This window comes from Harpia harpyja, chromosome 14 (genome assembly GCF_026419915.1).
Source record: "Harpia harpyja isolate bHarHar1 chromosome 14, bHarHar1 primary haplotype, whole genome shotgun sequence".
Classification (NCBI taxonomy): Eukaryota; Metazoa; Chordata; class Aves; order Accipitriformes; family Accipitridae; genus Harpia; species Harpia harpyja.
In genome coordinates, this window is record NC_068953.1 from 19314912 (window position 1) to 19326721 (window position 11810).

An 11810-nucleotide genomic window follows, 5' to 3' on the forward strand; every position below is an offset into this window, starting at 1 on the left:
GCTCAGCTACAGGAAAGCTGCCGTAGATGACTAACCCTCACACTATTTGTTACTCAACTTTCTAGTCTTGGTGATTAAACGCTATACTGCTTCCAGAACAAGGGTGTTTCATTACAGGCAGTTTTCATGAGGCATCAGATTCAGCTGGTACTTCGTATAGGAAAGGGTAACAACAAAAATAAAAACGGAACACTGCATCAGCATCTATTCAATATCAAAACCTATACAATGAAAATACATAGGAATACATAAGGGTTTTTTTCTTCAGATCATCTTCAAGTTTACAGAGCTAAAACCAACATATTTCGAGACTTACAGCCTAAAAATTTTGAATTATCAAACTGAAGGCTTGAGATTACCCACATATATCACATTTAAAAAGTAGAATTTATTTATTAGAGCAATTTAGTAGCTTTCCCCCCCCTTCCAATAAGGACATGAGGGTTTGCCAATATTATGTGGTTAGAATCTGTAGTAGGTATATCAACAGGGTCCAGTTGTTTAGGCTGTATTTCACTACTGCTCTTAAGGAACATACCACTAATCGTGCAAATACCACAGCCTATTAATGCCATTTCATTTTAAGGGTGATCCATACATCTGACAAATACTGCAACATACATAAGGGGCCCATATGGCCTCAGATATGTAACGCATCAAAAAGATAATTCCAGTTTCCTTGGGACTGAAAACACCTTGGTTCTAATTCATTTGATAAGAACAGCGCTAGAATAGAGAATGCTGTTCTTTAAGAGCACTAATCAGAATGTGGAGAGCATCTACTGATTTTTATTTTTCCTCTCCAGTATCACATTAAAAGATTAAGACTATCCATTTCTAAAACTTTAGGTGGCCTTGAAAGACAATATAGCAAAAAGAAATTCTGACCGTACCATTTGACTGGTAATAATTATCACCCAAGTGAGTACATCACTTAAACCAAGAAAACTCAATCAGTTCCTTAAATAAAGCTTCACTACAGATGGATGCAGGAGAGGTGCACACTCAACTGGACTAGCTGACACCAAAGTCCTTGCACAAAGAGTACTGTTTTCATAAAGTTTAGCAGACTCTGTGAAAGCCTACACAGAAACTTAGTCTTTAATGCAACTTATTAACTTGCTTGAGAATTATGAAACAAACTTCACTAGGATTTCAATTCAAGGACCCGCCTTCCTCTAATAATACCCCCTAACAGAGAAGAAAAGCCTATAGGGAGTGCTGTGAGTGCATTTAATTTTATAATCAGTCCTTCTGCCCTATGAATATTCTTTTAACAATTCTTAGGCAATTCGGGGGGGGGTGAAGTACTAAGGTATTAAGATATAAAGCTAATCTATTACCTCCTTCACAGAGTATGCACCAGAAGTAAACAGAGATGAAGTACTACTCAGAGGAAAGAAAAGAAAAATAAAAAAAACCCCAGTAGTAGTCCTGATACCTACCCAGTGCTGGAAAGCCCTACAATGCAAATTGGGATAGAAAGCTGTGAGACGGGTATCAAGATTTTTCTCTCTAGGCAACTCACCTCCATGTTCAAGAAAAACACGGACACATCTCTCTTTCCCTCTTGCTGCAGAGAAATGAAGCAAGGTCCAGCCATTGGCATCTCGACCATTTGGAGAATATCCTTGCTCCAGCATCTTGCGCACGGTGTGAACATCGCCAGCAGCAACTGCAGCCTGAATCTGCAACTCTTCCTGTAGTTCAGGGTTTCTCCGACAGTGATGGTGTAACATCCTAGCTGAATCTGGCTTTTACAGAAGCGTCATGAGGTCATACTAGTCACCTTGAATCAATATAAAGCATGAATAAATTAGGATTGGGACCAGGAAAGAGACATCTAGAAAAAAGTCAGTACTAATGAAAAGCAATGGTAAGATTTACTCTCGGTATGCAGAGCAAAGTGATCTTATATATAGGATAAAAACCAGTCTCACTGTTGCTAGCAAAGTCATAGTACATGGTTCACATCACTGAACTGCAGAAGAAAAGGACACTTACAAATTATAAATAGTAAACATTTAAAAATCACAACATGGTTAATATCACTATCGCCAGAGATACTGGTTAAATAGATGATCTAAACTGTTGCATGAAACAGCAGCGCATTGCTACAGCAACTGAACTATGATATTCTTTTTTTTTTTCCTAGAAATGTATCACCTCTAAGCTTCAGTGAAGATATTTTCATCTTACTAATGTAATCTTTTCGTGTGACCTACTGCATGTGAATATTAGTAACACTAATGTTCAGACTGAAAACTTTAATTTTCTTTTTCTCCCTTCCTATTTTTTTTTTTAAATTAGAGTCTACTGTCTGTATTTTGGCTTGTGGACCTCTTTATTAGTACACAAAGACTGCAAAGACCTTCTATATTCCAAAAATCAGACACAAAGATGATAATATACAAGACCTGAAAACATTTAAGTGCAGTTAATGTAGTCCTGTCAAACACCGTGAGAACATATACCAGAACAATTCAATTTATAATTACCTTGATACAGTGTATGAGAGAGCTGAGCCAAAAGGCTATCTAAAATAGCCATTGTAAAAGAGCCTAGATACAATCACACATTGGGAAAGAACGAATGACTATACTCCATGCTCTGTTTGAAAAGTACTCATCTGTAGTTCTACTTGCTACCCAGCTGGGGACAAGAAAAAAAAATACAGGTACTTAGGGATTCTTCCACGGTACACAAAGTCTGTTAACTGTTTACATTTTCACATACGTTGTGTATCATATCCCATTAACAGGTATTCCTAGAATGGAAAGGAGTATCAGAAGAAAGAGAATAAAAGCAGGGTATAAGAAAGATAATGCTGAGCAATAGGAGTCTCAGAAAACATTAAAAAACTGTTGCAATGGATATTAACATAGAACTAGAAGATAAAAAAGATAAAGAAAAGTATAAACTCCTGTAAACTTAATCAAGATTAAAGTACAAGGAAAAATTCTAAAGACGAAAATGAATTTTAAGCAAAATTTAAAATTTACAGCAACTTTGTTTTGTTAGGACATCAACCCACATCATCACCTGAACCTTCTTTTACGTAAATATCATAAGGATTTCCAGATCCTCATGATTCATAGGTTGTCCAAAAGACATTGCAATCAACTCCCCATATCCCACAGGGCGCTTGGGTTCTTGTGATCCAGATATACACACAGACAAGAGAAAAGTGAAAACATCAATCACTGCCATCTTTCCAGATAAAGGCATAGCTATCTCTTCAGTCTTTTATAACCTAGTTGTGCCCATTGCAAAGAAGTTATTTATCTGCTTCTTGGACGGATATAAACTCATAATTAACAGGTAGCTACAACAACCCTACTTACATTGCAAATATGGAAATTACATACAGTAAATGCCTGTCTGCGACATTTATAAATGCTTCAACTTACCATGTATGGCAACAATCACTATTTCAGCATAGGGTTATGAAAGAAGACTTTTTAGCTCTGTAGGTTATACATGGCTTAGATACTGGCTTTGTTTTGTTTTATAGTATGAACTCCATTATCTGACACTGGAGTAAGAGGGGATTTACAAACCAGCAACTGCTAACTCAATAGTTCAGCTTTTGCAGCATATTCCAAAAATCAAACTTGGTTAATCTGATGACAATGGAAGTATTTTTGTTGACTCTAATAAGCTTTTGCTAAGCTCTTTTCTAAACTCCAATTAGCACTTCAGAACATGCTCACCTATAAGACAGTGAGCTTGACTTCATTCTGGATCACACCACTAATAGTACTGTTAATGGAATTCCAACCACAAGAACAAAATCTTTCTTTGGATTTACAGGTGAAAACTGATAGTAGAATCTAACTGATAATGAGTCAGGGGGAGATCCTTCAAAAAAAAAAAACCCAAACAAAAAAAATCCAGTGTGCCCCTTTAGCCCTACTTTCTGAACATGTACAAAAACAAGATATGAAAACTCTTCTCTCAAACTGAGAATATCTGATCAAAAGTTAATATAAACAAACTTTCTACTGCCATTTTACAGTCCCTTCTTGTAAAGGACTAATACTTGCAAGATCTCATCTGATCCTGAAAATTAAGGTCAAACTAGTTGCTCAAAATGCTACAGAAAGAGATAGGATGACTAAACAGAAGAAGCAAAATGGGATTTCTCATTTAAGGGGCCAGCAGTATCCCCCCTGCAACTATCTATGAAGACAGTTGGTTAAAAAAAAGCAAAGCTCTTGATATCACACTTCTCAGCTGGTGGGTATATTTCTAATGCAGCATTATAAAAAGTTGGCACTGGCCCCATATGTTGCATGTGACTAGCAGAGCTTATTCAAATTAGCTAGTACTAAAGTACATAAGTACTAAAACATACAAAGCAGAAGACAAAGTCAGGCATAAGCAGCTCCTTTTATCACTTGCGCAGTTTCTGTAAATATCTACTCTTCTATCTCACGCCTATGGCGAGCAATGAAATTCAAATGACAAGAATACTTAACCGTAACATTAAAGGTTTCAGGACAGTTCTAGGTACACACCAGCTTCAAAAACATTTTCAGTTCTGTTCCACAGATCATTTAAAATTCCTCTGTTTGCAAATCTCCATTTACAGCATCAATCTTTGGAGAAGGAAGGGAGGACTACTGGAAGTCATTAGCCATTTGGCATTTAATATTTAATGTTTTGCAACTGTAATCAATCTCATTCAGAACACAGTATGCACTTGGATTGCTACATACTGGCTTTCTCTGTGCAAGTAAAAAATTAAATGAACCAGAGGGGGGAAAAAACATACCTATACATTCTTGGTTATAATGATTGTATAGTGCCATGAAAATGGAGGACAACAACTACTTAATTGATTTTGCAAGTACAACAGGATAAATTCAACGTGCTCCTGAATTACCTTATAAGAGGTTGTTACTCTTTGATGGATGTCCCACTCTTCATTGTCTTCCCTAGTCATAATCTTGTGTGCCCATGTGCGCCAAACAACCTGCTACCCCTTAAAAAAAAAAAAAAGATATTTCTTATTAGTTGCAAGGAGTAGAAGCCAGAGGTTTACTTACTTTTACTTTGTACCTGTGCTAGAATGCTATATTTTAATGCAGTTATGCCAGAAAAGGCCCTGAAGTGTGTTTTCTTTCATTATCAGACAGTCCTCCAGAGGTTGGGGTGGGGAGTTTGCTTCTGCCAGGTGAGAAAAAGGCTACAGAGAATATTTTAAGGAAGACAAGAGAAACTAGAGATGTGCTTTCTCTCTGGAGTAAGCCTTGAAGAAATGGTCTAAACTTTTCTCTAAGGATTATGTGTATCTGCTCCTGCCATGGAACAAGAATGGATGCAAAGGTTACAGTAGGTATTTCTGCCTGACTGCTCAACATCTCCCTGTGGGAGTCAGATGCCAGGAAAAACCTTCAGGATCCATTTAGTTCCTCCCAACCCATTTTTGTGGGGTTTTGTTGGTGGTGGTGTAGGGTTTTTTTTAAAATCTCGATCCCATCTATGCTTCCCTATCTAAAGGATAAAGCCTGACAACATAAGAGCATTGACTTGTCTGTCCTTCAACTGGACTTCTAGCACCACCAGATAGTCATCTCTTCCTCACATGATGGATCAGACTAACACGCTGTGTTTCACAAACAGGTAAAGATACCTTCACAATACAAGCAATACCACCACCTTAATCTTCACCCTTTTCTTCATATATAAAAACTATCCTTTTAGTATCAAATTTTACTGAACGCCAGTTACAAACCCTATCCAGTTTCCTCCTTCTGACTAGCCCTCCTTATCCTCCTTCCTTGTCATCTGCAGTTAACAGGATCAGTCCCAACGTTTCACCATTTCTCACAGCACTGTTGAGAGCCCATGCTCATCAATGCTATTTCATTAATTCTTTGTACACCTCTATCTGACCTTTTGTTCACTTTGGCTGCAAGCTTCTCACAACAGGACCCCTTATCATGTGTGAGCACTGCAATAATATAATAAATAATAAAAGCATTAATTACTTCATTGTACAGCAGATCACACAAAACCGTGACTTGTTTCTTCTGCAAATGAGTTGCATCAGAACAATTATATGAACTGTGCAGCTTTTAGCTTAAGTTAAAATTTCTGTCACTTAATGCAACATAAAATCTTGCTTTCCTGATGATAGCTCAGAAAAGGAGGGTGAAAAAAAGCTCTCTTCATCCCTCTTACGCATTTTCCAAAAGCTTTGCTTCCCAAGATAAAACATACAAGGTCTGCAGATACGCTTACAGCCCTGCACAAAATTGCACTGCCATGACCTAATTTGATCACATTTCTAGCCTTGTTTTTTTGCATAGATGATCAGTCGTTAGTTCACCTTTTTTTTTTTAAATTTTTGCATGATTTTCACTTTAAAGCCCACACATTTTTTATTAGCTGATGCAAATTAGAATTGCACTGACTTCACAGACTACAGACAAGGTAACAGATTGCTCCACTAAAAAAGTAACAAGCTTTTTCCCCCCAAAGGAAAATTAGCTGCATATGGCAAGAGTAAGATCTGCAACTTTAATAAAAAGAAGTCATATCTAGTGAAAGTAAAGCTCACTTACTCAATGACTTCACAAAGTTTGCTTAAAATACTAATAATTGTAGTAGAAGTAGCACACTAAATAAAAAAAAGACAAATCATTATCTATTGATAATGTCTCATCCTGTCAAAGAGATCTTAGACTTTTCTACATCAATGTGTCACCTTATTAAAGTTATTGCAAACATCATGTGGGAAATTAATTCTGACATATGTCTATACCTACTTTAAAGAAAGTTCAAGGTTGGTACTAAAAGCAAGACCTTACAATAAATACAGTATTTTGCTTATTCAGATGAGCTAACAGATAGACCTGATTCCTAAGCCCTAAGATTACACATCCAAGAGCAGAATAAGGACCATAATTTACTGGTGTTAGCCTAACTCTATACAACAAGGAAAGTGTACCTTGACACAACATTTAATATCTAGCACAGACCTAATCAGTGTAGATCCTAGTTGTCTGTGGTTGAAGTATTCCGAGACATTTAATCAAATAAACAACAACAACAAAAAAAGAAAGCCCTATGGAATAAGGATAATCACATTAGCATTCATTATTCTCACAACCCACTTCTCCCACCCATTTTGAAACTCGAACAAGCTAAATGTGTTCTCACTCAAATGGCATTTTAAAAATGGTCAATATGTGTTTGACAAAGAAACTAAATGTGACTATCATCTTCATATGTCACTCAGCCTCCTATTTCAGGAGCTCTTCGGACAAAAGAGTAAGACAAACAATCATGTTATTATTTGTGTTCTCATACCACAATCGTAAAGCTTGCAAATAACATGCGAAATATTAAAATTTCACACAGCCTTATAAACCTGAATACATTTTCTGCTAGATGTTCTATGCTAGATCCCAGACAGACATCAACTGAGGTATCCATGTGGCCAAGATGACAATCACCAAGCAACACATGCGAATTGCTGAGTCTGAAAGCAATGAGTTAACAGCGCATGAATCCAAAACATCACAGAGAAACTGCTACTTCAAAGGAAAGAAGCCTTCACTCTTCAGAAGGGGTCATTAGAAGTTACACATTTCTCGTCAGAGCTTCTGTAATGCCATCTCATAGCTTGGACATACTACATTTAAAATAACGAAAAGAGTTAATCTAAAAGTCCTCCGTCAACTTCAGGTGTTTATAGTACTGCACGATGCTGACTGGCATTGTTATATACTAATAAGCAGCTGTTGTGGTGTTACATTCTGCAGGTGGCTGAAACTGAAGTACAGAGATATCATTTTACCAACTATTATCCATTTCACAGAGAGGTTGTGAGGTCTGACTTTTGGGCCTGACGGAGAATTAGTGAAATCACCCAGCTCAAGTAACTTCAGGTCTGCAAACTGGAGAGCAAAAGAAGAAACCTCACCTTCAGAAAGCACCGGTAAGGCATCAGCTATTAACCGTCCTCAGAACTCCCACCCATACATTGGCAGCCTTAACCACAAGCAGAGCCCAGTGAAGAAAATACTGCAAATCCTTCCAAATCAAGGACCTCAATGCTAGTGCTAAAGCAAGGCCTTACAGATCTTTTTCAGTAGAGAATGCTACATCAGGTTCACACAGCCACAACTCTCCTCCCTCAAGATGTGTGCTGACAAACTGCAGGGAGCCTGGGCTCTGCAGCATGCTTGGAGATCCTCTTGTACCATGCATAAAATACAATCTCTCTTCTAACTTAACAGTGGTGTTGTTACTAAGTTTGAAACAGTAAAAGTCAGATGAAAGCTTAGCCTTAAAAGTAAGTAATAATTCACAGCAAGTGTTAATGTATAAGATTTATGTATTTTAACATGGCTTGCTGTCCTTAAAGAATCCAAACACCAATATTTCATAGAGTGACAGAAGCAGAAAACAATGGCTAGTTCTAACCACATTAAAGCAGTCACTTCAGCCCAAATACTCGTAGCACAGCTGATGAACAAAATGAGTGCCTCTTACAGAGTTTATGTCATTCAACAATCTCTGGAAGACTTGTATTTGCTCTGTATTTCTTTTTAATATAGCCTAAAAGAGTCCAAGTGGACAAAATTTGTTGGATGACTTCAGTGGATAAAGCACGTTTTTCACTGCGATAGTATCATTGTGTAAGCAAATGCTGGAGCAACGGAAAACAGCCTCTCAGCACATTTCCTTTAAGGGTTTAGAATTCACAATAAGGCAAAACAAAAATAAGTATATAGCCTCAAGATTAAAAAAAAAAAAAAAAAAAAAGTGCAACTTTATCTAAGGGGCTAGCTATACTTGCAATATGCTGCATTTCTTCCAGAGATCAAGAGCAGGACTTCAGCATATCATTTATCTCTATTCCTTGTTTTGACCATGTGCAAATTTCTGCCAGAAGCTAATTCCCTGATTCCTGTGAACTCAGTTCCAGTCTCTGCATCTGAATCAAACTTTGCTGCACTGGCATTTCACATTATGAACGAGCTTGACAAATTAAATAAAAACTTACATTTCCGCCCATGAATAAATCCTAAAGATCTTACGACTTATCGGCACCAAGAGGTGTCCTGTTGGAGTAGCTACATTAACGCAAGCCCCGATGTTAGATGCACCGGATGGGTTGTAAAGAAGGTGTTATAATAAACCAACTTTGGATGAAACAGGTGTGCCATAACTGCACTGGTAAGTTTATACTCATGCACATTTGTCTCGCCTATTAGCATAAAAATCCCTCCTGCAATCACACTGGGCATGTCCACGTGTTCCACTACTACTTGTGGTGTTGCAGTATGCTGTCAAAATAACATGGAATATTTCTTCCCTGTACTTTCAAAATGCATCTCAGAATTTGTTGCACTTGTGTTACTGCGGGATTTTCTACTTAGTCTTTGACATGCAGCAGCTACTTTTTATCATATGCTAAAGACACCTGTATCAGAAAAATTATCCATCCTTGACCAAGACTGTTGGCAACAGGTACTGCTCTTTCCCCTGCAACTACTGTTAAAAAATAATTTATTGCTGACAACAAAGAACCTCCTGGTACAGTCAATGACACCTCTGAAAACACAACAAAGACCAGAGGGACCTATACAGAGGATATATATGCCAAAATAACACAAACTCATCTACATTTGAAACAGATTAGAATGGACTCAAGACAGACGCTGCATTAAAAGAAGACGCAGAAACTCCCATTATTTGGAGCACACTAACAGTAGGATACAGAAAAAGGCTGACTGACATCATTCACACCCCCCCCTCCTTCTAGAACCCATCTCTTCATCTTACCACGTGAAACAAGCAATTCTCTCCACGAACTGCTCTCCCCCGAAATCAAACCTTCCTCCTACCAGCAGGATTCAGTTTTTGATGACTCCTTTCATTTTTTCCCTTAAGCAGCTAACAGCATTATCTTCTTCTGTGATCTCAACCCCCAAAATAAGTACTTGTAAACAAACACCGTGCAATTAAATGAATTTAAATTTTTGCAGCCGCATTACAATACAATACAAAAAAAAAATTACTCAGGCAAAAGTTAGGTACGACTAAACCAACATAATGCAATTACCATGACCTCCTCCAATAAAGATTTTAGAATCAGAGCAGAAACAAATCCAGTGTTGCACCAATAAATTTGTGAAAAGGCTTTAAGAAAAGACCCTTTTAACTACCCAGAGTGAAGTAATTTTAAGTGACATTCCTGAAATGAGGAGACACAAAAAACCATTAAGTAGCAATTCATAATCAAAATAATGTTTGCAGCTTAAATTGAGAAAACGACAAAGCGTTACAAGAAGAAAGAGGAACCACACTTCAAATGGGCTACAGAGCTTTCAAACTTTTAAAGCTCAATAGCAAGCAGGTTTTAAGAGAACAAAGAAATCTAATGCTACCTATTCAAATCCATCAAAAACACAACAAGAGGCCCCAATCCCAGCCAAACCCTGTGTCTAGGATGATTCTGAGAGTCTACATGAATTATCACCTTTCTGGGTTTTTTCTGAGTGCTGTTTTCTTTCTTCTGTGTTATTTTGTTCTTTGGAGTCACAATTTTTAATTCTCCTTTAAGGCAGCTTAAACCTACAAAATAAAAGTAGAACTGAGCCACACAATGACATAAAAGAGAGAAATGGAGAACAAAAACGGTTAATACCAAAGCAACAGCAGGTCGAAATAGGAAGAGCCTTCAAAAATTAGGAAGGAAAGGGTTATTTACCTATATCGGCATCTCAACTCGAAAGGAAGGGCACTCTCTCGGGACACTAAAGAGTTGGAGGGACAATAACGGCAGGACCGCTACCCTGTCAAGCCAGCTCCTCCAGGGAATTGAAGTAAAAGATAAGTACTAAAGAATGGGACAGGAAGTAACCCAGAAAGCAGAGCTGCTGGGAAATTAAAATCACTCCCTTGCAGGAGTTCATGCTTCAGGAACCGTCAAGCGCGAACAGACACACACACACAAAAAAAAAAAAAAAAAAAAAAAGCAAGCCGACCGAGCCCCGGAGCAGAGTTTCAAGGCCCGGCGGCGGGGAAGGCAAGCCAGGGCACCGCCGGGGACTGGGGAAGCGGGGGACGCGCTCCGGAGGGGCCCGCGGCTCCCCTCCGCCCTCACCGCCCGGGGACACCCCCCCCTCCTTCCGCAGGCAGACCCGGGAGCACGGCGGCGGCGGCGGCGGGCCCGGCGCCGGGCGGGGTAGCCCGGAGCCTGCCTGCCTACCCCCCGCGGCCGGGGAGGGCAGAGACGGCGGGGAGCTCAGCACCCGCTCCCGAGGGGGATCGAACGGCGGCGAGGGGGAAGGGGCGGGGACCCCCCCCACAGCCCGCTGAGGGGGGAGCGGGGCGGAGCAGGCCGGCGGCGAGCCCCGCCGGAGGGGCTGCCCGGTGAGCGGCGAGGGGAAGGCCCCGCGGAGGGCCATGGGGTCGCGGCCCCCCGCCCGCTCCTCCTCCTCCTCCTCCTTCTCCCCCCTCTACCCCCCCCCCGCATGAGAGAGTCTGGGGGCAGACGGGGCTCCGCCACCTGCGGCCGTTACCTGTCTGCCGGCAGCGGGGGGGGGGGGGTGGGGGGTGCTGAGGGTGGGGGGGCCGGCGCGCGCCCGTGTGCAGCCGCCCCCCGCACTGGCGGCGGCGGCAGGGCGGGGGGAGCGGCGGGGCCGGCCGCGGGAGGGGGCCGAGCCGTGTGGGGACACTTTGCACCGAGCCGCCCCCCTCGGCTCGCTCCAGGGTCAGCGGGCAGGGATTGACCTCCGCCGCCGCCAATCCGCTGGCGCCGCGCTGGGACCGCCCCCAAGTGCGAG

General features: G+C 40.5%; 1 protein-coding gene across 9 annotated transcripts in view; it reads right to left on the reverse strand.

The window, feature by feature from the left end:
• Window positions 1–11660, reverse strand: part of ASB7 (ankyrin repeat and SOCS box containing 7) — a 31117-nt gene extending 19457 nt beyond the window's left edge. For 5 of the 9 annotated variants that reach the window (XR_008238243.1, XR_008238242.1, XR_008238244.1 and 2 more), the window contains exons 1-4: window positions 11547–11660; window positions 10502–10596; window positions 4889–4987; window positions 1529–1789 (exon numbers count right to left, since the gene is read on the reverse strand). Coding sequence is in view for 5 of the 9 variants with exons in the window: in XM_052807759.1 (XP_052663719.1) it covers window positions 1529–1739 (211 nt within the window). In the remaining 4 variants the exon portion in view is untranslated. The remainder of the gene's footprint in view (window positions 1–1528; window positions 1790–4888; window positions 4988–10501; window positions 10597–11546) is intronic. The other 4 variants (XR_008238245.1, XM_052807762.1, XM_052807758.1 and 1 more) reach the window with 3 other exon arrangements.
• Window positions 11661–11810: the final 150 nt, after the last annotated feature.